Source organism: Podarcis raffonei, chromosome 2 (genome assembly GCF_027172205.1).
Source record: "Podarcis raffonei isolate rPodRaf1 chromosome 2, rPodRaf1.pri, whole genome shotgun sequence".
Classification (NCBI taxonomy): Eukaryota; Metazoa; Chordata; class Lepidosauria; order Squamata; family Lacertidae; genus Podarcis; species Podarcis raffonei.
In genome coordinates, this window is record NC_070603.1 from 38,711,584 (window position 1) to 38,737,270 (window position 25,687).

Consider the following 25,687-nt stretch of genomic DNA (forward strand, 5'->3'; position numbering starts at 1 on the left):
CTAGGCTATTCATGCAAGGCCAAGAAATGCTGTCCTTACAACAGGGCTGTTGAATCCTCCCAAATGTAGAGTTGCTTCCTTTGTTTACTTCACTCTTGCCTGAAGCCAAAAATATAAACCCCAGTTGGCAAGGTTTACCAGTCAGATAATAATTACCAGCTCATGGGATGCTTGGCACCAGGAAGTTAGAATGCAAAATGAAGTTTCCTTAATGATCTCACTCTGAGAACTTTTTCAGGCGTCTCAAAGGATGTTATTAAAAAGTGCATGGGAGTTTACCAGGTGAAACTGTTTTCAGAGTTTATCAAACTTGGTCCTAACAAGAGAGGCTTATGCAAAAACCCCTAAAGGCATCTTAAAGCAAAGAGATACAACCACTTAACGGATAAAATAGAAATGTTTGTCTCAAAAAAAAAAGGAAAAGAAAACCCCTCTGCAGAGTTCAGCTTCACTGTTCATTGTTCTTATGAACAATCACATTAATAATTTCCCCATTTACATTCCAAAAAAGTACAAAAGTTGGTCTTTGTGTAGTAACAACAACAACAACAACAACAACACATTCAAAATGCACTAGGTACAAACTTACAATTTTAGAGCATGATTTCAAGAGGAATGTTAAGCATGTGCTTAAATCAGCCCACACTGAAATCAGTGGAACTTTAGTGCTTTCTGGAAGTTACTCTCAATCAAGACAGAAGCAAAGGAAATTGAAAAGGAAAAGGAAGAAGGTTTCTCTTCTTGGCCTTCTCTTGGCAAGTCACCAAAATGTCCTGCAGTTAGAACATCAATCCTTGACATACAGAAGAATGCATCAAGTAAACACTGGTTACTTCCAAAAAAGAAAAAATGGAAGCAAATAAGAGGGGGGAACCCTCTGTCACATAGTTTAGCAATATTCTTCACAATGTGCCATGGGGATATTATTTAATTCTGCAAATGTTGTAGGAGTAGTCGGACTGTGAATGTCTGTCAGGTGATGCATCAAGTCCCCAGTTGTGCTGTGGATGGTGTTGATGTACATTGTCCAAGCCTTTTCTGGATCGGAAGACTTGGATTTAGCCTTTAAACTTCTCTCCAGTTTTTTCTGTTTATACTTAAATTCCAGAATAGTTTTTGTGTATCTGTTCATTGTGGTCACTGAGGAAGCCATACAGCAGGCAAACGAGCCCCAGGCAAGACTGTCAAGAAAACAACAAGATCATGAATAAAATGGCAGTGCTCCCACCACTGGTTTGTAAAGCCCCAATGTTAACCACAACCCACACCTGTAGCTTCCTGAGAAATGTTCTGTTTTGATATGCTTTCCCCCAAACCAGCTTCTATCTGATTTGAAAACACATAAGCCATGTGAAGACTTCCATGCCCCCACTCCATCTGCTGCTGTGGACAGTCAGTAGGCAACTTGTGTGTGCAATGACATGCAAATGGAAACACAGAGAAAAAACAACCTTTCCGTGTTTGAAGCTGGTAATGTGTACATGCCCATACACACTCGCACACCTTGTTTGCTTTTAAAAGTGCTTCTGCACTACACACACGTAGCTGCGTAACTGTTTTTGTGCAGCCTGTAGACTGAAAATGGAGCTTCCGTTTAAAAACATCACCACCAGTGCACAACTTTTTGCTGGGTATGGTGAGCATTTTCAAAAGAGCAGACACAGGAAGCTGCCTAGCACACTGGGTCTATCTAGGCCAGCTCAGTACGGTGGACACTGACTGGCAGTAGCTCTCCATGGTTTCAGGCAGGGGGTCTCTCCCTGACCTACCTGGAGATGCCAAAGATCGAACCTGAGACCTTCTGCATGCAAAGCAGATGCTCTACCACTGAGCCCTTTCCCAAGGACCATGCAGAAGCACTGCACTAATTATGCTTTTGTAGTTAATACTTTCTAGTCCACCCATCAACATTTCAATGTGAAAGATATGCTTCTGAGAAGGGAGGCTGAACCTGCAACCCCTACTACAGACACCTCCACCCTTCCATAGTGTCAGCTTTTTTAATGCCGTTTCCTTTGCTGCCATTTCTATTGCTTAGAGCTTCTTTCTAATCCACTGCAGGATCCCACCTAATCAGAGAACACACAATGGATGTGGCTATTTTCTGCTACATAGCCAATCAGAATGCAAGCTGAACTAAGGGCAATGCTTTCTGCGCTGGTCACATGGGTGATTCCCAACCAGTTATATTACTGGCTGCGCTCTTCCTCTAAAGTGACTGCACAGGCAAATACTCACACTTGCCCAAGGAACTTTGGGATACCATTGGAAGTTTGAAACCTTCCCAGGCCTGTGGCAAACTCTATTGTGTGCTGCCTCTTTACAAACTGGAGAAGATTTCATAGGCTCTCTCATCTGGAGGACCGCAGCGGTCGTTTTCTTCTGTGCTTCCCTGGTCACTAACGCCTCATCGACTAAGCAGAAAGGAAACCATAGATGTCTGGACTAGGAAACTGACTAGACAGTTTCCTCATGATACTTGGCTCTTTCTACATAACTACTTCTTTTAGCTTGTTCCATATTTATTTGGTACTTGAAAAGCAAATGTGTGGAGGCCCTTTTCTTTTCGCTTTTGCACAACTAGCCCCGGATTTAACCAAACAATCAGAATGATTGGCGGGTCATGTTCATCCATTTGTTGTTATGTTTTCCCCCATTGCCCCCCCAGCTTACCAGTAGGACCAGCCATAATCCCAGGTCTGTGGGCGCCAGTCCTCTGGACCAAGATTGACGGTCATTTGAAATACAGTTGTATACATCATGTGAGCCACCATTCCCAGGAGACCTGAAATATTTCACAATGCTTTGTTAGCAGGAACCTCTTTTTAATTCACGTTTGCAGATCCATCAGGTTGATTTCCTCCTCTCCCCTCCCAAAGCAGCCCAAGGGAACAAACAGCAAACAGTTAAAAAATACACACCATGCAATAAAAATTAAACAAATGCAATCAAGAGTATCTAAAAACATTTTTAAAACTCAAAAGTATACCCAGACTTATAGAAGCACTAGGTGAAATTCCGGGGGGGGGGGAGGGGGGAGGTTGACAGAACATCTCAAAGGCAGTAATCTCCTCAGCTGCTCAATACCAAATGAATTCTGTTGTCATTAGATAGAGATTTGTGACAAATAATGTTGAGGCTTCACCTTTTTCTTCAAACCTTAAGCCTGTCTGCCTGAAAAGGCTTAGCTCCTGATGGTTCATACTTGACTGAATAAGGAAGATAAAGATAAAGCCCCTCTCATACGAAGGCAGGTGAGGGGCACACAACTAATCCACCCAACTGGATTTATTTGGTATGAGGCCATTGCACAAACTGAAGGACACCATGAGAAGTGGGCCATAAGGATTGCAGAATTCAAGCCCAAAGTCGCAGCTGCTGCTTGGGGCATATTCCAGGAAGTGACATACTTAGATGTCTTAGATACTTAGTGACATACTTAGATTTTGACACAGGCAGCTGCCTCACACCATTTTGACTATTCACCCATTTAGCCTAGTTTTGTCTCCTCTGACTGGCAGCAGCTCTCCAAGGTCTCAGGTGCATCTGCCTACTTCATCATTAACTTTTAGGAAGAATCTAAAAACGTTCTTGTTTACTCTGGCTGAAAGATCTGTTCCTAGCATCCCTGAAATTATTAGCTGTGACATTCAGTGATTTTTACTTAGGAGTTCTAAACCGATCTTTAGAGGGTTGTTTTTGAACTGTTTTTAAGAGTTTTGATTGTATACTGTTGTTGATGTTTTCAATGATAGAGGTGGGCTTCTTCAGGAGGAAGGCTGCTTATATAAATTTAATAAGTAATAATAAAATACCTGCCAGGACGGTGAAGATCGCAGCAAACGCATTGAGCTTCAGCCCATCTAGCATGCTGATGGAATAGCAAATTTCAATCAACATGAGAGCGATGCCCATCAGAAGCAAAGCAATGTAGAGGAGCTCTGCCGCAATGGAGAGCCACAGGACCCCTGGAACAACAAAGGTCAGCAGCTCTGAGAATCCTACATGCCCCAAGACCTCCCCCCCCACATTCTGTACCCATTAAGCTGTCAATATATGCACATAAAAGGGACACGGGTGGCGCTGTGGGTTAAACCACAGAGCCTAGGACTTGCTGATCAGAAGGTTGGCGGTTCAAATCCCTGTGACGGGGTGAGCTCCCATTGTTCGGTCCCTGCTCCTGCCAACCTAGCAGTTCAAAAGCACGTCAAAGTGCAAGTAGATAAATAGGTACCGCTCCGGTGGGAAGGTAAAAGGCGTTTCTGTGCACTGCTCTGGTTCGCCAGAAGCAGCTTAGTCATGCTGGCCACATGACCCGGAAGCTGTACACCGGCTCCCTTGGCCAATAAAGCGAAATGAGTGCCGCAACCCCAGAGTCAGTCACGACTGGACCTAATAGTCAGGGGTCCCTTTACCTTTACTTTATATGCACATAAAGTTAAAACAGTTGCGGCCCTGCCCTTTATTGTGGCTTCAACTGCTTTTTATTGGCGCTGGTTATCACTGAGTTTTCACAGATGGTGCAGGAGAAGTTCATCTTGAATCCTTAAACCCCATTCCATAGGTATGTGCCAGGATATGTGCAATGGAACAGAGCAACTTACTCCAGTACAGTTACAGCTCCATTATGAACCTAGTGGGGCTGAGTATGTCAGATCCTCTATTTGCATCCCAACCTACCTTAAGCAGGAAGTCTAGCTGCAAGCAACCAATCAACAAATTTTATTGTTTATAGCCAACGACCATCACAATACAGTATGAGCACAAATCACATCCAGCTGCACGCGCACCTCTGGTTACTCTTCATCCAGGGTGCTCTCACTACCACCTTGGGAATCACGTTACATTAGGTACAATTCGTATCTATCCTGTCATTTCTTATGAAATGCTGTGTTTTGATGAGTCCCCCCCCAAAAAAACAAGCTTCAGTTTGAATAGAGAAAAAGTAGGACCTAGCTGCACTTTACCTAGCTGGTAATGTGTACACAGCCTCAGTCTCCTGAGCTGTACGCTAACTTGAGGAAGGCTATGGGGAGCAGCCAGGTCCACCCGCCGTCCCCCACTGTAGATTCCTTTGGCCAAGTGAGCCAGATCTGCAAAAGAAAGAATTTCAACAGGTGTAGTTTGTCATGCCAGCTCCTCTTGCTGAAATCCCCATGCCTACAAAATTTGGCTGCTTTAAACTCAGCCTGGAGACACAACTTCTTGTCCAAGACAGAGGCTGCTTGCACAGTCCCTGCTTAAAATAGAGTGGGGTTGCTCTTTTTCTCACTTCGGATTGAAGCTGGTTTGGAGAAAAACAGATCCAAGCATAGCATTTCCTAAGAAACGACAGGATAGGCACAGGATAAACAAGGATTGCGGCTAATGTTGTGTGTATATCTCTTTCAAAACCAGCAGTGGGAGCGTACTGGACAGAGAGAAGACAGGAGCATGCACACAGCTAGAGTCATTTTCCAGAAGGATGAATGGAAGCAAAAGGTGCTAGCTTTCCCAAAACTATTCCCCACCACCCTGCGGAGGGTGCCACCGTTTCCTAAACCTTTTCAAGCACCTTGGGCTTCAGCTTCTAAACTGACTTCGGGTTTCTTTGGGAATTATCCAAGGTAATATGCACTAGAGCTAGAATAAATAATCCCACCACAAATACGCGCAGATACCAAATTTGGCAAACATTCAGAATACGTGGATTTGAGCCACTGTTTGTCCCATAGAAACGGGGATATATTTATTCTAGGGTTGTGTTTCCCATGACTCAGAACACCGAACATAAAGATAGAAAGAGCAGAAACTTGAATTAGTGACAGCATATAATTACCTCGATCCGCCGGGGGTGTCAGGCTGATAAAACTTCTACATTTCTCACCTATAAGGCATATAAAATGTACACTTTCAAATTATAGTTTGGAAGGGGAAAAAAACCTGAGCATCTCATCAGCCAGCTTAGCCTTCCCACCTTCCCAAGGCTTATAGGAACACAGCCTCCCACAAGCAACAAGAAGGGAGCTGTAAGCAGATGGTAGGGGAAGCCAGCGCGCTGAGCTAAAATGCTGCAGCGATATTTGGAATGCAATCCCCCCGGGGGAGGGGGGAATTAAAAGAACAGGCATCCCACTTTGTGCCTATAAAACAAAGCAGAGGCAGGGCTGCTTCTTGCATGATATTTTCGTATTTGTGCATGCTCCACAAGCTGTGACTTCTAGGAAAATAGGAAGCTGCCAGACCATTGGTCTATCCAGCTCTTGCAGAGGCTCTCAGGGGTTTCAAACAGGAGGAATTCCCTACCTGGAGATGCTGGGGATTGAACCTGGGACCTTGTGTATGCAAAGCAGATGCTCTGCCACTGAGCCATGGCCCATCTCCACCTTTTTTTTTCATTTTTACCACTTGTCCCTTTAAAATGCACACGGGCAGGGACATAGTCAGCCTCTCCATCACTGTTCACGTGCATCTTAAAAAGAGATACACTTTGAATTATAGAATCATAGAACTATAGAGTTGGGAGGGACCATGAGGGTTACCTGGTCCAATCCATTGCAATGCAATGCAGGAAGCTTCTGCCCAATGTGATGCTCAGACCCACAAACCTAAGACTAAGGGTTTCCTACACTACCAGCTGAGCCACATCTCTTGCACTGTTCAAATACTGGGGGAGTCAATATGAAATCCAACAGTTTTCAAATTCTCAGTCTAGCTGATTACCTCCCAGTCTATGTAACACAAGTTATACACAAAAACTTCAGGAGCACTATTAAATGGGCAAACACCTGGCAACATTTGCAGAGCTTTTTTATCCACTCTAAATGTTCTTATAAATGCCGTTGGACCTGACTTCAAGTGATTCCCAAATGTTATTTTTCACCACTAACACTTCACCTTATTCCAACCCAAAATGTCTAGTTTTGTCTCTGACTACCATCCTAGATCCCCAACACTCCCTACCAAACCTGACTGCCAGAGACAAGTTCTGCTTCCTTCTACACCCCTTCCTTCTCTTCTAACTTCAAAGCCAGGCTGTTGCCAAATCTTGCTGTATTTCCCACCAGAATTTCTGAGTTCCGCTTTCCCCTCCTGCTAAAACTCCTGCCCATGTGTCAGTCATATTTTGCCCATTTATCCCTCTGAGGAGTTCTCTCTTGGTGGCCATCTCTATGATTGTGTCATTGCACTGGCCCAGTTTGTGCAGCTAGTTACCCACGTAGGTGGATGCTGGAAATGGAACAGTGTGGGTAGAATACCATGTGACAAATTATTCGCGCAAGTGGCACGCCACACAATTTGGGCAATTCCAATCTTTCCGAATTCAACTCCACCACTACACATGGCTCTGAACATTTGCCCCCTCCCACCCCATCACTGTCACTGTTAATGCTTAGGCAGTAAGCTTCTCAGGGCACCTTGACTTCTAGCATCATGTGAAACATCTAATTTTCTAATTTGAAGGTGTTGTATAAAAGCATCCAAACTTAAGTCTAGCTGCAAGCCCAGGAAAGAAATAAAAAGTGCTTACTTGAAGAAGTACCTATAATTATGTGAGGTCATATCCACACCATCCATTTAAAGCACTCTTGTTCCACTTTAACATAATAATCATGGGAACTGTAGTTTGTGAAGGGTGTTTGGAATTGTGGCTCTGGGAGGGGTAAACTACATTTCTGAGGATTGTTTGGGGGAAGTGTTACATGCCAGTCGCAGAAGGTTGTTTGGAATTGGCCTGAGTTCTAAAATAGAAGAATTCACTGGAAGCAGAGCTGGTGACAAAGGTCAGCAAAGCTGGGGATCTGCTAGGATCCATGCGCCACCCAAAATGGTTGCCAAAGCACAGCAACATTTCAAGCACATTTTAGATAAGTTTCAGTGTAAAACACTGAGAAATAGAGGGCAACTCTAAAGCTATGCATACCTGTACACAGAGAACAGTGCTATGTACTTAAAACCAGTGACATAAGTTTATAATAGCACAAATCAGACTAAAAACAAAGGTGGGGGAGAGGACTACACATTTTTGCCAACCCTAGTAATGTTGGCAAATATTGGTAATGTGCATTGGGTTAAGATATCCCTGCCCTGTCTCCACCCACTGGTGTGTACATGGAGCAAGAGGTTTCAATACACATCAAACTATGCCAATATGTATAGCAGCATGCAGTTCAATCTGAAACACAGTGAGAGAAAAAACAGCCTCACTGTGTTTTAAGCCAGCAACGTATACATGACTTAATTCTTGGCTGGTGGGAGTGGCTGAATTGGTTCTGGCAACTTCCACCTTCACCTCAGGTAGGGGGAGTGGCTCTGTGGATAAAAATAAAGAAATTGTTCTACATTTCCTGATCTTTGCTGTTGAGGCTGAATGGTCAGCCACTTCATTTTGCGTGTGTTATTTTTAAGTGTGCACGTACTCAGCAGCACAGCTGTGAATAAAGCTGCGTGGATTGTTTGGTTTTAAATTTTCTGCAAAAAGTACATCCACATTATATGTACACAGCTGTCCATAACATTGGCTCTACTAAACAAAAACAAAACAAAAAAGATCCCCTTGAATTTCCATTATTTTTACAAGGGACCACTCTGAAACATCATTAAATCACAGATCACGTCTATGGCTACAGATTGCACTGCAAAATTCACAGATCATACTGTAAAATATCATGGACCTTATGCTTCCCAGCATTGCCATGGCAGAAAAACATGGGTCTTAAGCATGGACCCTCATAATTTTTAGGCAGAATGCTACTGAAAACGCCATCAACTTACACATCACATCCAAACCCACTCACAGAACAATAAAAACCATGTTTCCATCATCAGGTGAAAATATGTATCTGAACTTGTGGCAGGTATCCTATAAAAAAGATAGTGTGAATTCAAGAAGATCTGTTGTTGCTCAGCTGAATCCAACTCTTATCCCACAGCTTTGCTGTAATATCCAAGGTAGAGTTAATCATTGTTTCTCTCCCCAACCCATTTCTCCTTTGAAGGTAATGTTTTGTCCAGGCTTCCCAGGTGACCTCCCTTCTCTCTTTCATTCCCCTCCCCACTAAAACTACTAGGAGAAGCTAAAAGCATGTGGACTCTCAGAGGAAAGCCCCATTGACTTCAGTTGGTATTTCTCTTGGGTACAGAATTGCAAACTAAGAGTGTCATGGGGGACACTTATTTAACAACTATTAGTTAATATTAAGGGAGAATGAGGCAAGAGGATGGTGCCAAGGAAGAAAACAGGAATCATAGAATTGTAGCGTTGGAAGGGGACCAGAAGAGTCATTTAACATAGGAATCTTTTGCCCAGTGACCCTGGTATAAAGAGTATCATGCTCTACTGAATAAGCCATCTTCTGTTTGAATCATGACAATGGGGATTTCACTGGAGAGAGGGGTGTCTTTGACTTTCTTGTTGGTTTGGGGTGGAAGACTGGAGAATGCTTTCCTGGGTGCTTCTCTGTGATGCATGACCCTTTTGGTAGGAATGGGAGTTCACTGATGGACACAAGCAGCCCTGTTCAGCTAATTGGCTGATCTTACTCTTGAGAGTCCCATGGACTGCAAGAAGATCACACCTATCCTTTCTTAAGGAAATCAGCCCTGAGTGCTCACTGGAAGGACAGATCTTGAAGCTGAGGCTCCAATACTTTGGCCACCTCATGAGAAGAGAAGACTCCCTGGAAAAGACCCTGATGTTGGGAAAGATTGAGGGCACAAGGAGAAGGGGACAACAGAGGATGAGATGGTTGGACAGTGTTCTCGAAGCTACCAGCATGAGTTTGACCAAACTGAGGGAGGCAGTGGAAGACAGGAGTGCCTGGCATGCTCTGGTCCATGGGGTCACGAAGAGTCGGACATGACTAAACGACTAAACAACAACAAACACACAGTCCAGTCTCCATGGGGAGCACGCATTGTGCTTTGGTTGTTTCCCCATATAGGAAGATGAAAGAGAGGCTCAGGAAAGCATAACAACCCACAAAATGCTGTGCACACATTCACCTGGGAGGAAGAGGGAGAGAGAAGGGTTTGTCTCTTGAATAGCCCATTTTATCTAAAACCACCAGCCACTCCTCATACACTCTAAACACAGGTGTGGAACACAGAATCTCAAAATAAATACAGCAGGTTTTTATATATTGTCCTGTGAACACAGAAGGGCCCTGCTGGATCTGGCCAAAGTTCCAACTAGCCCAGCACCCTGAGTTCACAACAGCCAACTAGATTCCTATGGGAAGCCCACATGCAAGACTTGATAACAGCACAGGGATGCCTTGGAAATTAAAGGTGCTTCAGTGTGGATGTACGGGAGATAATCCTTCACTTTTCCTCTCTGCATCTTCCTCTTGATAGAGAGATGCTGCTCTTCCCCCCCTCTCCCCTCCCCTGCTTATTTCTGAAGCCTCAATTTGGTTTCTGGAGTAGCTGTCAAGAGCTGCTGTTCTCTTCATCATTTCAAGCAAATTAATCAAAAAACAAAAAACAAGATTACACTGGTGGTGTTTCTGAAGATGAATGTCATTGTACAAATGCCATCTCGACAGATGTCTAAGGGGGATTGATGGCATGCACAGGGTGCTTACTATCGCTTCTATGCAACAAATCAAGTTATTGTCCCACAGGAAAGAATCTGTTCTCCCACAGGAAAGATGTCATCATGAGAACAAGGAAACTGAGTGGACTTCCTGTGGCTGGAGGAAGTGCTATTAAAAAAATGGCACACAGCTAACAAATATGTTAGCTTTTATCATTAGACTTCAAAAAACAAGCTGTAAATAGTCTTCCTCCTCCTTTTCTTTTGGAAATAAGGGATATCACTCAAATTTATACAACCATACCCCTATAAGGTTGGACATCTTCCCACAAATCAGCTTTACCTCTTGCTCAGTAGAAATGATTACAACAATCAGGTGAGGGGGTCATTTTTAGGGGAGAATTAGGGCTAAACACCCCCTACTAGTCTAGGTCTCTGAAACATCCCTGCTGCAGTTGAGAAAAAACACATGGGGTTGGAAATCCCACATTGCACTTGTAAAGTTTAATTCCACCCTAGGACAATATGCAGTTCTGGTGAAATGCTCCTTCTAGTAATGTTTTGGTGAGTTATGTGGAGTTTAAAGAGGCAGTTTTTCATCAAGACAGACCTAGCTGGATCAGCAGTTATATTTACATAGGGGAAAAAATAACTAGGAGTAATATATCTTCCCACTCTGTTGCAAACTTTTGATTTCCTAACGCAGCCAAGAAGCCACGATGCCGATCCTTTGCTGCTGTACCAGGACTGATTTTCCACACTGAAACTCTTCTGAGTAAGTAAAACGTTTTCTCCTTTATCTGTGTCATTGTCTTAAGACTCCCTTTTGCTCCAGAATACTACTGTGTGCGTGTTAATGAGTTTACCATTATTTATCACAGAATCATTTATTACTACTACTTTAAAAAACCTATTTCCACTGATTTTTTTTAAAAAGGGAGCAGAGTTAATGCCGCATGAGTTCTGCTTAACTATTTCTCCTGTACACTTTAAATATCGTGTTCCTCCTACTATTGGCTCAAAATACCTCGGTCTATGTTATATTGTTGGGGTAACCTTTCCTATATGAACCAGTGCTGGGCGTGGGGGACAGACGGTGTGTGTGTGTCGGGGGGGGGGGTCATCCCTCATCCCACCCCATCGGAATTGGAGGGGAATTGTGATAAGCGAGCTTAAGACAGAAATGTGACATGACCGGGGGGTGGGGTGGGATAACAACTCAACAAAGAATGCCATACCACTACAACGGATCGTCTCCTCCCTATTAACCCACAAAGAAACCTTTGACGATTACACTTCATTAGTAGCCATTTCTTTTAAAGCAAATTGTGCTTCAGAAGCAACATAGCTTGTTTGCGCTCCAATACCCCAGGGCGCGTAAGCTCTTGCTCCCGTTTTACAGATGGGAAAAGTGAGGCTCAAAGTGACTTGCCGGTGGCCGCGCGGGATGTCATTGAAAGACCCCCATTCCCCCTCCCCCGGCGCAGTCCCGTCTCGGGAAGGAGTCTCCGCTCCCTTGAGACCAACCAGACGGTCCTCCTCTCCAGCTGCCCCCCCCCCAGGCTCACCACTAGTCCCTGCTGCCCCGACGGGGAGGCCGCCACTCACCGTCTCCGAGGAGCAGCTCCTCGCAAGAGTACCAGATACCGGCGTGAAACTTCCGGTCGACGAACTTGTCGTCTCCGGTCTCCCAGATGTACTGGACCACGTTGCTGTCGTTGGGGCCCCCGGAGGTGTTGAAGCGGATGCAGTGGGTGCCCCCTCGGAGCTCGCTGCACATGGGCTTGGCCACTTTGCGGGTCCCTTCGCACCAGTAGCTGCTGCTGAAGGCGGTGATGGAGAAGGTGAGCGACAGGCAGCTGAGCGAGAGCGCCGCCGAGGCTCGCTGCCGCCGGTCCACCCCCATCGCGCTGAGGACTGCCGCCTTGCAGAGGCTGCATCCAACGACGCCGAGCGAGGACAGGACGGGGCGCACGGGGAGAGGCACCCTCGGGCTGCTTCGCGCGCCTCTTGGCTAAGCCCCTGCTGGTGGAAAAAAAACCCGCTCTCAAATCGCCGGTTCCCCCCTCAGCATCCGGCTGCCGCTGGCCGTTTCTGAAGGTGAGGCGAGCAGGTGGGCAGAGCTGCCAAGACGCCTCCTTCCCGCCCCCTCCCTCAGCGCAGGATGGGAGCCGGGGATGAACAGGGCTGAGCCTCAAAAGCCTGCCGCCTCTGCCTGAGCTCAGCACGAGGAGGCTCTCCAAGAATGCCTCTGAGCATACAGAGTGCATTTCTTTCCCCGCGGAGCAATGGGAACCCAGCTACCCCCCACCCAAAAAAAAAAAAGCACCGGGGGATGGGATAAGGAGACAGAGCGCCAGGTGAAAAGCTGCAAAAAGGCGTCAGCCCCAGGAGTGATCACTTTTACCAAGTCACGCGCCACAGCGCTGGAAAGCTGAGACCCAAAACCAGGCAGAGGCAGGGATCAGGCTAGGGAAAGGTGAGAAAGGAAATGCGGGCAAGGGGAGCAAAGAGTGAAAACACACACAGACTCCTCTCCTGATACTTAGGAATTAGATTAAGTGCAAAGTAAACACAGGAGGACTTGCTTTCCTGACTATCTTGGGAAAGGTGCCAATGGTTTGTTTGTTTGGAAAGTCAAGTTTCGCACCCTCTGCATAAGTCCTGGTGCTGCTGCACACCTTGGAGCCCAGGGAAGTAGCGTGGGAAAGAGCCAGTGCGAGTTATAGTGTGGACATCCAGTGCACATTTAAAGCGTGAGGTTTCACTTAAAGAATCCAGGGAGCTGTAGTTTGTTAAGGTTACAGTGGTACCTCAGGTTACATACGCTTCATGTTACATACACTTCAGGTTACAGACTCCGCTATCCCAGAAATATTACCTCGGGTTAAGAACTTTGCTTCAGGATGAGAACAGAAATCGTGCTCCGGCGGCGCGGCGGCAGCAGAAGGCCCCATTAGCTAAATTGGTGCTTCAGGTTAAGAACAGTTTCAGGTTAAGAACAGACCTCCGGAATGAATTAAGTACTTAACCCGAGGTAACACTGTACTAGGAAGTGTAACTCTGTGAGGGGGAAACTACAGTTCCCGGGTGAGGGGGAGCCATGTAATTTCAATGTGCACTGGGCGTCCTTTTTAAATGTATGGTGTGGATCTGCCCTCAGTTAAGCCTTGCTGCACACTTTCTGAGAAGCGAGCCCCATTGAATTTCATGGACTATACCTCTTGAGTAAACACACATAAAATTGCGCAGTCAGAGCACTTGGATTTTAGAACTACAGGAGGAGATGGCGCTTCCATTTGATTAAACCCTCAAACATCAGTTTAAGATTGTGGGCCAAGTTAATTATTGCAGGCATTCCAATAACATTTCTATTCCCATTTTATAAAGCCAGAGCCGAGAGACACTGATTTGTTCAAGGTCACCGCAAGTAATGGACGATCAGGGATTCTTCATAACAGATTCATTTCCTTGGGATTTTTGTTTAATCCCCTTTTCCTTCTGCACTTATCCATTTAGTGTAAGTATTACATCACGGCTTGAACAAACCAAACACTGTTTTTCTCCCTGATCCAGTAGTAATGTACAGTGCCCATGTTTTCACCGTGGCATTATATTTTTAAACATGATGTTTTCTAGTTATATACGGCCCAAACTTGGAGGTGGTGTGGGAGTGAGTACAGGCACTGGGGAAAACAAAAACCTGCTGTAATTTGCAAGTGAGGCAAACATTAGGAAGACTCCAAAAGAAAAGGGGGAAAAGAGCTCAAATTAAATGCCAAGCCAATAAACTTTTCTTTGCTTTTCTTTTTTGCTGTTTTAGCTAATTTAGGCAGCGTGGTGTGTTGAACTTTGGTTTAGCCTCCACATACTTGCTCTAGTAACTTAGTTGATTTGGGGGCAGTGACTAGATCTCCCTGAATTGACCTGTTTGGCCACAAAGTGTCTGTGTACTTTTTGTGTCAAATGGAAGGGATGGGGTCAGTAAAACCTGACTCCCTCCCTTTCTACTCTGGGATGCATTTAGCTGTTTCCCCCAAGCAAGGCCAGTCCTCCACTTTAGGCAAAATGAGATAGCTGCCTCAGGCATCAGATGTGGGTGGTGGTGGTGCTGCCATTGAGGTGTTGGAGAACAGGGTTGTGTATGCTAAACAGCCTATCCTTTCCTCCACTAACTTAACCAGCTGTCCTCCTGGCAAAGGAGAATGTCCCATTCCCAGTGCTCAAGTAAGATTCAGTGCTCATGCCAATCAATTTCTGTGTGTGGAACTGAGGGAGGGGCATGTTTGTCCTTTGCCTCAAGCAGCAAAATATCTTGGGCCTGCCCCTAGGCCACTTCACTTTCATTATTGGAGTGGGGCTAAGGGGAAATGGCTGCTTGGTGATTTTGCTCCCCTCTCCATGTGCTCCATTTGACATTAAAGGCCAGCCCTCCGACCTCTCCATCTTATGGTTTGTATGGCCCATTTAGCCCTTTAAAAGGTTATATTCAGTTTCTTGGCAGAGCTTTTAACACAGGTCTGCAGCAGGGGGTGCAATTAATTCAGTGTGCCTCCGTGTAATGCATTGCAAACAAAGCCACAAAAGTAACCCAGGCATATATTTGTTAACCATGAGTGGCTAATTACTCCAATTAGGACAACCCCCAAAAAACTTTGCCCCTCCCCCACTTGGTCACCTGGAATTTATTTTTACTCACCACTGGTGAACAGGAAGTGGCTATATAGAAGCCTGAATTACTGGTATGTTCACGTGACAATTCTACTCAGGTCTGGGATCACTTGATTTTCTCACAATGCTGAAGCTGGGCAACCTGTGTAAAGGTGAGAATATACTTTAAAAAAAAAAATAATGACAGATTATCTGGAGGGGGTAATTCCATGACTGTTGCAGCAAAAGCGACAGGTTTGTGGAACCTTAAAGCCGCAACAGATTCTATTCATTTTTAAGATGCCGCAAGATTTTTTTGTGGTTTTCAGATGAAGAGGTCGCTGCAGTATGGGTGATCTTTGGTTGACAAACAAAGATAAATCAAGGAAGATAGTGAGCTATTGCCTTGGTTAGAAAAAGAGATTGTATCACACTTCTGTTTCTGTATGACTACATGGTATTTGAAAGAAGTATGTGAGATCTTGCATACCCTTGATGTTCCTAGGCAGGGACCAGTGGCCTCCCAGCTGGTGTTGGATTCTAACTTCCATCTTTTCCAGCTGGCATGGCCAGTGCTTAGGATGTAGTCCAACAACATCTGGAGGGTCACAGGTTCCCATCCCTGATCTTAGCCATCTGTGCAGCGAGCATTTAGCATCGTGGAAGTGCTATTAAGGTCTAGAGCATCTCACCCAAGCTATTGTGTTGTGTGGGGGGAATTGTGTGCCCTTCTCTGTGTGTCCTAGAGAAGTTGGACTGGCTTCCTCCTTGCCGTCCTTCTATTCCAGCAGGCCTTTGGGAACCAAATGTTTCTGAGGAAAGAGCTGGTGCTGTGATGTTTTTATTGTGGATCTTTTAATATTACTTTAATTCTGTTGGGGTTCAATGACATTTTGATTGTCTTTTCTACAGTTCTAGCTTGTTTAATTTGTGTAAGCCACATTGAATTCCAAACTGGGGGGAAAGGAGGGATATAAATAAATACTAGAATAATAACAATCTCACTGTAGATCTATTGCCAATGCCGATCACACGAATACCCCTGCCTCCCAGTGGGTTATGCAGATTACACAGCAACCGGCTGTGTTTGGCTGCTGCCTTCCCCTTCCCCTTCGCCAAACCAAGGAAAACATGTCCCAGACCTGTGGAACATATGAATTCAATGTTCAATATAGAGGCTTGCGGCAGTGTACAGCATGAGATAAATGACACTCCTGTTCTCTGTACTGATTTACCAAACACATATTCTGGAACATTTGAGAAATGAGGCACAGCCATATCTGATAGAATTCCCCTGCACACAATTCTTCAGCCTCCTTTAATGTGCCTTTAAAAATCCTCCTTCCTAATGCTAACAACTCTTTCTAATTGCAGTTCATTTTATGCCTGTGCTTCTCTGTGTCTTCCCTGAGATTCCTTATCGTTACAAAACTCCTGGTGGTGCCACATTAGTCTCTTTCTACCCCCCTTCCCTTCCTTTCACTGCATAAAAGCATGCTCACTTTTGCATCTTTAACACGGACTCATTAAGACAATGCTTTCCATGGGTGCTTTTTCATTTAGTTTTCCTAACCATCAGCCAGGCTGGCAACCCTACAAGACATAAAGTACCTCTGCCCTGGTTACACTTTGTAGAACGTGTCCACCAACCAAGTGGCGAGTGACAAGATGGATCTCCTTATGCTGATTTCCAGTTACTCCCAAATTAAGTCAGAAAAAGATGTGAGCATAAGCACCCATGGTACTTTTCCTGCCTCAAGCCAAGATGTCTTTCCAGTAAGACATTTTAATATAGAAAAAAGGGAGTAGGCAGTTGGGTTTTAGGTGCTCTTCCTGGTCACCCTCAGGGGCATACCTAGGGGTTGGTTAGGTTGGCCCCTGCCAAGGGTGCAGGCTGAGGGGCGTGCAAAAATCATGCCTCTCCTCTCTGGCTCATTAGGCTGAGGGCTGCAGGTTGCCTACAGATGCCTAGATTGTCTTCTTTCACTGTCCTTATTTAAGTAATGAGGGGAAAGCGGGAGCTTCCAGTTCTAAACCACAGGACCATCCATGGCCTGGCCTGACCTACCCCACAGAAGGACATATAAATCAGCTGGAATAGGGAAATATAGTGCTTCCTGCAAATTTGTTAGTTTTTATTAAAATATTATTCTTTTGTTGTATTTTACTTCGGGTGTTCCTTTTCGGAGAAGGGGGACCTTATTTGGGGGAACTGCTCTATGCCCCCCTGACCACATTAATCTGGCCTTTTGAAATTCAAACGCCGCTCATTTAGAGACTTTGTTCATGTCCGCTTTCCTTATTACATTGTTCCCACGCCTTCCCTTTCTTTTGAAAACTCGTGTAATGAATGTTTTCTCCCCATTTGCCAATCAGCCTCCATTTTCAACCAATTCCACCCTATTAGTCAAGATCAGTGCAAAAATAGCTGCTACCTAATTATTTCCCCCACCTTTTGGAGTCAGGAGTTAAGGCTGTGACACATATCAAGAGCTTACAGAACATACTGTGCTTCATTAGACTTCCCACAGATATAGGGGGACTAATTCGTAGGGCAGAGTTCTCTACCGAACTTTCTACACTTTGTTGCACTCGCCAAAACCCAAATCTCATCAGACTACATTATACAAATTACCCAACGTTTGCATAGATACACTTGATTTGCAAAATTTAAGAGTACTTAAATGTTATTTTTGGAAACTAGCAATGTTTATTCAGCAGGGTTCTATACACCTGCCTGGCAGGGCTTCTTAACGAAGGCCTGCAGCTGGGCTTTCTGCTAATAGTCCAAGGAAAGTGGTGTGTGCAGCAGTTCAATGGTGGGGAGCAATTCAGTGGCTGGTGGCCATTAATGCTGGAGTGAGGAAGACAGGACCTCTGACTCTGATCATACTTGGGATCATGCTGGTCTGTGGAATAAATTGATAGAAAACAGTCACAATGCAATGGATGATGCACTTGTGCTGAAGGCCAAACTCTACTTCAGCAGCTTTAGGGTGGGACAACTTTGTGCAGAGAAGCAATGGGATGGGTTCTTTTGGACAATATTCTAAATCTTCCAAAAAAAAAACACAAACCCACCAGCCCCCGCTGCAAGTTCCATGTTCAGTTTTGCAGCAAAGTTTGCTGGTCTGGAACACAGCATGAGCGACAGCACCTTTAATGAGCATGATTTGGAGCTGAAAATTGGCCTGTGGGTATAATCTCCCCCCCCAAAAAAAAACTTCTATGCTCTAAATCACTCCCTCCTGAAGCTACTTTTCAATAAGCAAAGTGGCCATCAAGCTTCAAACACACACGTGTTGTATATCTAGTTTGACTCTTGGGTTATCTTCTTCGACAGCCTCTAGCAGATCATGGGTGCTTGTCTTTGAGAACTGGTAATTATACTGTCCTTTAGACTCATCTCTATAGATGAACCCATGTCAGATTTCTTAAATGTGCTGGAAGACCACAGTGGCAAATGCAGATTTCACTCAGACACCAACAGCTCTGCATCTGTGAGCAATCAGTATATGGGTTGGGTGCCCACTGCATTGTGTGGATTTGTTTGTGCTCTGAAGTGCAGCCAGTAAATGCTAAATTGAACTGCAGACCCATGCTAATGCAAAAAAGAGCTCAGGGGTGGGAAACCATTGGACACACTGGCTTAGGGCTGATGGGAGTTGGAGTCTAATAACCCCTGGAGGGTCAAAGGTCTCCTAGTTCTGCCCAAAGTCTTTCAGATTTGCAAGACTTACACACAAGTGTAGAACCAACAATCCAAATCACAGCATTGTGATCAAAGAGTATTTTCTGCAAGGTTATCCATCGTGAACTCAGATCCTTTTCTTTGTCACTACTTTCCAGGATATATATTGTAAATATATTTTTTAAATAACTATAATAAGCTTCCTGGTTTCCAGTTAGTATACATTGATGGCCATAAATCCTTGCCTGCTGCATTCAGGTCCTTCAACCAGGATGTTTAATCACCTTCAGCATTCTTGGGACAAGCCAATTGTAAACAATCAGATGTAGGAAAAACGTCCCTGTAGACTGAGCTGCTCTAATGCAAGAAAGTTAACAAGTCCACAGGATTGATTCCTATATATTCTTCTCATTCAGCCCCAAGCGGGTTGGAGAGAGTGGGAGGGCTTAATTTCCTCTTGCTGACATATTTCAAGTCTCTGTCCAGTCACCTCGGGGCGGCAGTGGGGGGGGGGCAGAGCTAAAGAATATCGCTCAGCTGCCTGCATATTGGCAGCTGTTCAGGAAATGGCCTGTCAGATTGCTGCAGAAATAGGCTTTCCATGCTCATATTTGCTCCAGGACCACCTTTTCATCAACCGTCTTCCAGATAAAGTTTCCCAGTGACACAAGTCCTTTCCAAATCAGTGGGCACTTAGGAGTGTCATGTGAACAGAACTCCAATCCTGAGTCCTTCATGATGCTTTTCTTATTCCTCATTGGCTGAGAGGATCGGCAACAAAAAGCAGATGTGCTTGTAAAGTTTATACTAAATTCTCACTGCCCCCCCTTTTTTCTTTCAACACAGAAGAAGCAAAAGGAAACCCGATTCTAAGAACTCTGCAGGTTGGAGCAGATTGATTATCTGTTGCTTTTTGCTGACATTCAGGAACTTATTCTAATGGGTAAAGAGTCACTCTTTGAAAGTGGAGATATTTTCAAAGAACACAGCGGGTGTGACCGAGATTGCTAAAGGAGATCACAAGCTAACTGGGTTGCAAGAGTCAGTGACTTGCTTGAGTATACAAATTTGCCACCCTGGATCACACTGGAACACCCAGTATTCTTCTGCACCATGAAGCTGTACTCTGGGACTTGTCCCACACCCGTCTTTGCAATCACAATGCTGTTTCTGATCAAACAGGTAAGAAAATCTGCCATTTTAGCAATGATACATTTTAAAACATAAATGTTCCATTGGGCTGACATCTCTGCATACGTAAAACAGTACGGCATGTTCACGAGCGGAGCTTATTTAACGGTATGTTGTGCAGCATGTAACTTCTTGTTTTTATAAGGCTTTGCATGACAAGTTCTTTACCTCTTCCCTGCCGGCTATTGCTTTTCCTGTACAATTGCAATTGGAGACACTACTGTATATGTGTGATTTCAGATTTTCCAGACCAGGCATCATTTATTTCAGCACAGGTTTATTTTTTAAATGTCCATTTCCAACTTGTTCATTTCACTTTTGCTATCCTCCCCGCCCCCCTTCTACCACCTATACATCTTGGGCTTCACAGAGGAGACATGAGAAACAGTGTCTATAAACATATCTTTTTGTGTCCACCGCTAAAACCTTCATGGGTGCTCTAAAACCTATTAAAAGTCTGCTGTATTCCATAGCTTCAACAAATGCATAGCATCAGCATATGTGTGCGGAACATTTAACTGTTGGCTTATTTTACCTCTTAATCAGACCTCTATTCTCCTTCTAGATGCACATTTTCCACTCATGTTGCTGCTTAAGTGTCATGCCTTAAACCACCTTCTGGATAGCAGTCTCATTCAGATAACGTTGTGCCTCCAGTCTGCAAATTTTGAAAAGCCATATTTTCATGGAGAACCAAGTGAATTCGTCACCCGTTGACTCAAAAGGCTAGATTTCAGTCAGCAATGTTGCCTTTTGAAAGACTTTCAGCATGGATGATGTAATTACAAAGCATCTCTTGGTTTATGCAAGGTGCTTTAAGATACACACAGAGAGAGAGAAAGAGAGAGAGATTGTCAATTAGTGTTCCTAGGTAGGGAAGGACCATCATATTTATATCATTTGTTCTGTTGAGCAACCAGCTGATTAGAAGCAAGGCAGACAACAGGCTTAACAAAGAGGTGAGTTCTGTGAGTCATAGTCCTGGCAAATGTGGCATTTGTGATCTGAGATAGGGTGTAATGGCTGCCATGCCAATCCAAGATTACCTGTAGATGCTCCCTGGTGTCACAAGTTAACCCAAGGTGTTTATTCTGATGCAGCAGCATGGGCACTGCTACACAGGCAAAACAAGAGCCACTATAACCCGACTTCCACATATTGACCGGAACATCCATGCAGTGCCGGCTTCACCATGAGGCAGAGTGAGGCAGCCGCCTTAGGTGGCAGATGATAGTGGCAGGAAAGTGGATAGAGTTTGTCATCGCATGAAGCCTCCATTGTAAGAGCCCCATAAGCTAGTCTGCTGCCCACAGGTGCAGTGGAGGATGTTCTCCCGTTGTTGCCCGTGTCAAAGTAAGATTCAGCTGCCAGTCTGCTCAGCTTTTGTATCTAGAATGTTACGGTGGTGGGGAGTGTCATGTTGTCCTTTGCCTCAGGCAGTAAAACGTAATGTGCTGGCCCCTGACCCCAGCATGGATGTATGCGAAAATGGAGGGTATACACAGTATGCTTAGAAACTGCACATGTTTGAACACATAAATTATGAGCTGTGGGTGAAGACTGGGCATGGCCAGCAAGCACAGTTCTTGATCCATCATGCTCTGTGCATATATTGCCCCTACTTTGACCACCTGCACAGGGCTAATGAGTCTTCTCAAGTTTTAGTGGGCAGCTAACAATGCCAACTAAAACATAGATGACACAGAAGTAAGTGATCAGTAGTTGTCAGAAGAGTTAATTCCTCCTCCTCCTCTTCTCCTTCTCCTCCTTCTCCTCCTCCTTCTTTTAAAAAAGCAATTTATCCCCAGGTATTATTAGCTGGTATTATTACCTTCATATTAGCTGTGAATTTGTGTTTTGTGCTCACAAGAGAACCCCTTGGCTGAAGTGGATAGATCTGGACTCAGAAAGCACTGAATGACCCAAGCCAGACTCACTGCAATAGATGTACTCGTGTTATATGGGGAAGGGAGGACAACAATATGGGGAGGGAAATGCCAGCCAGGACCCACAGCCTTTGGTTGCTGCTGTTTCAGCATTGTCCCATCACTTTGTGACACTTTTTTTTTAAAGAAGTGTAGCTGGAGGCTGTGCTAGAGTACTCATATACTCTCCCTCTCTCTCTCTGTGTGTCTCTCTGTGTGTGTGTGTGTGATGCTCTGAGCAGCCAAGACCCCTGCAGCCTAGTTCTTATGCCGTACAGGAAGAAGAACCTGACCACATCTCTTGCAAGGGTACCGAAGAGCACACTGCTTCTCAGGGTCAGGCTAGGGTTGCTCTAGTGCTAAGAATAGCATGAGCAGCAGTGCTATTTACTTTTGTCACCCAGAAGGCCCCTTGAATATTCTGAAGTCACTATTCAGGATTGGGATTCAATCACACAGTGTTAAATTGAGGTTATGTAGATTGTGCAGCAAACCTGCTTTGCGAGGGGGGGGGGAGTCAGACTTTTTGCAGCAAGGAAGGTGACAAGAAAATGCAACGGAAAGTGTGGAGTGACACTTGCTTTGGTGCAACGTCATCTGGCGTCCCAGCAACCAAATAGGGACGCATGTTCAGTAAACAGTTCATCTGGAAGCACCCTCAGTACTTGTTCTTCTCTGCCTTTGACCTCAAGAAATCTTTACTGTGAATCACATTGAGACGGTTGTTTAGAAGGTGATTCATAAATCAGTGGTGGTGGTGATAGTCATAATCACAATAATTAATATAAGAGAAATTGCTTCCTCGCCAGCAGGCTCCTTCTGCACCCCCAGGCTATAGCACTAGACATTTAACTGAAGCTTCAGAGCTGGGCCATAGTCAGGACTGAAAATATTGCTGTAGGGAGGATGGCTGGTGGAGAAACTAGCCTCTGTAGGCAGCAGAGCCAGAGGAACAAGAAGACGGAAGAGAAAAGGCTGCATCTTATTGCGTAAAAATCTTTTAAAATGAAGTGAATGGGTTCCCCCTCCTGCGAGATTTTTGTTTCCCATTCTTATGGTGTGTTTTTTGTTAATACAGAAACCCTCTTGAAGCTGGCGTGGGATTGCCAGATTGTGATGTGGAGAGCCCTCCTTTATTTTGGATTTGCTTCACTAGGGCAGTAACCATTTCCCCTTTATCTCTGCTGTTGAGCCCCCTATCTTTCTGCAGGGTGGTACATATGGATGGAGCAGAAATTTGATGCCATTCGCATTTGCACCACCTGATTTGCACTTTTTTTGGGGGGGGCGGGGAATCGCTCTTCTCTGAATTTTGCAATGCATTTCCCCAACCAAGTGATGTGTACAAAACAGATGTACTAGGGTATAAAAATGCACAAAAATGCAAAGATAACAAACAAAAATGTGCTGTGTTCAGAAAAAAAATTGCTTCACAAAAATGTGTATATCGGGAGAAAGTGGCACTAAAATGCTGATGAATTTTCAAAAGGGCTTTATTTTTTTAAAAAAAGAAAATCAGAAACTGATGTGGAAATGTGCAGAGCTGAATTTAAGATTGGAAAATGAGAGAATGAGAAATGGGCACGTTCTCCTATCCCTCGTGGCACATGTGACAGGTGAGAGAAGCGGATAACAGCACCAAGGGAGGGAGGAGTAGAATTCAGCAACACATTTCAAAAGTTAAAAGAAGAATCTCCAGGTTGCAACCTGGCAAGTAAGGACATTTCTCTGTGTTAAAAATAAAACAAAGGAATAGAGAGCAGCCATGTTTTAAAAGGCAGGGAAAGCAATTACCGGGGAAGAATGTTTAGCACAGTGATGGGGAATCTCCAGGTGTTTCTGGACTAGTTTTAAAATGAAATATTATATTTAACATATATTGAGTATGAAGAAACTTAGGATGAGTGATAAACTATATGTGGATAAGGCTGTTACCCGTCATTTTCCACCTAACCTTTTTTGACAAATGATTACCTAAACATTCAATTTATAAATTTACTCCATCTGTAAATACTTAAATTTTATATATTGAGCCACCATTTATGAAGAACTTCTCTAGCATTTTATAATAATAATAATAATAATAATAATAATAATAATAATAATAATAATAATAATATATTTATACAATCTGGCTAATATTTAGTCATCAGGTTTACTTTCCATTACTTTGTATGCCAAATCCTAGCTATTGCAATGATGTGTAATGCCTGATTTTGATGTTCTGGTCTTATGCAAGTCTTTTAAATAATTCCATAGGCACAAAGGGGGTGGGGACTTCATATTTGAAGGTCTTGGTGAGAACAGCATTACTATTTGCCATATCTGAAGGGCCAAGAGTTTCCCAGCCCTGGTTTAAAATGTAAAATGGAAGAGGGGAGAAGGTTAAGGAGCCTACCCCCCCAATGTTTGTTTGTTTGTTTGTTTGTTTGTTTGTTTGTTTGTTTGTTGCAAACTGCTTCAAACTGGAGTCTCCACAGCATGGGCATCCACAAGGGGGAGGGGAAAATTTGCCCCACTGAATAACCCCCAGATTCCCAGCTTTAAAAAGCCCACATGGTAAATTTTAAACATACTTAGAACCTGAGATATGAGGCAAAATGGGCAGATGATTGCCCAGTTTCAGCTAACCAGTTCTGCTAGTAGAAGCCCATGCAAGGACTTATGTTAGTACAACTGGGCTTTCCCCCCTCTCCCCATCCTCATGCACCCCCAAATTGGCTTAGGGGGGAGTGGGAAAAACTACAGAACAGCACATGAGGGGAGGGGAGGTTGTTCCATTAGCCAAGCAAAAATGTTTGTGTTGACAGAGCAATCTCCCTAGTGCTACATCAAATTATCCCCACCATTCTTCCAGTTATTTGGAGGAATTAACCTGTTCCTTGCGTTCAGTGGAAAAATTATTGCCAGTGCCCATTTGCACTGGTGGGATAGAGTTAAGGAGCCTCTCCCTCCCCCCCACCACCCACAGAAGGGCCTCTACAGCCACATTTTCCAAAAAAATTAATTGTTTGCACTTTGTGAACACCCACGCACAGACACCGTCATGGAGAACACTACACATGGCCAATGAACATCCCGTGCATCTTGACACTAAGCCCGAGGAGATGAAGAGCACCTGTAGGCTCACTCTTGATTTGCCCTTTCAAGGCTGCTTGCTATCCCCCTTGTTCATTTGAAAGCCAAACTGTTTTCGGAGCCCAGCGAGCTTTCCACAAAACAACTGCGTCATCCCCATTCCATGCCTCTTAAGACAAGGTTCACTGACCAACAAACCTCCTCTCATCGCTTACATTTGGGGAGGGGCGGGGAAGCAGAGAGGGGGAAAGAGTAGGTGGGAAAAATCCATTTGGTTCCTGTCCCTAAAGGAGAATTCCTCTCTCATGGCTTTTTTGTAAATAGTTTTATCTTGAATGATCATCAAGTGACTCTTGGTGCTCTCGACACTGGGCTCATTAATCGACCCTCTGCGTTATCGGTTTTCCTCTCTGATCAGTTCTCAAGATTTATATGCTGCCTGTTTTGGTGCAAGAGAGATTTATTTCTCTCCTTCAAATCTGGAGGTGCTGTGGCTTTTCTGACCCAGATGATGTGGCAGAAGACTTAAAACTGAAACAGCAGTGGGGGTTGTGGCTAGAAAATAGAGAAGCAGCCAGACTAGAGAATGGGAAACTGCGAAGCTTGTAGCACGTAGCAGAGACATAGGCTGCAAAC

The 25,687-nt window shown here is 44.4% G+C and overlaps 2 protein-coding genes across 3 annotated transcripts in view; one reads left to right on the forward strand and one right to left on the reverse strand.

The window, feature by feature from the left end:
- Positions 1-436: 436 nt before the first annotated feature.
- Positions 437-12,589, reverse strand: GSG1L2 (GSG1 like 2). The gene is made up of 5 exons (XM_053376079.1): positions 12,125-12,589; positions 5,819-5,866; positions 3,816-3,968; positions 2,674-2,785; positions 437-1,181 (listed from the first exon to the last, which is right to left on the reverse strand). Exons 1-5 carry the CDS (start codon positions 12,420-12,422, stop codon positions 890-892), a joined length of 903 nt encoding a protein of 300 aa, XP_053232054.1. The 5' UTR covers positions 12,423-12,589; the 3' UTR covers positions 437-889.
- The window catches only part of GLP2R (glucagon like peptide 2 receptor), a 37,753-nt gene continuing 23,254 nt past the window's right edge, over positions 11,189-25,687 (forward strand). The window contains exon 1 of one of the 2 annotated variants that reach the window (XM_053376078.1): positions 11,189-11,291. Coding sequence is in view for 1 of the 2 variants with exons in the window: in XM_053376077.1 (XP_053232052.1) it covers positions 19,971-20,039 (69 nt within the window). In the remaining variant the exon portion in view is untranslated. Of the gene's footprint in view, positions 11,292-19,529; positions 20,040-25,687 lie in introns of those variants that run through there. The other variant, XM_053376077.1, reaches the window with a different exon arrangement.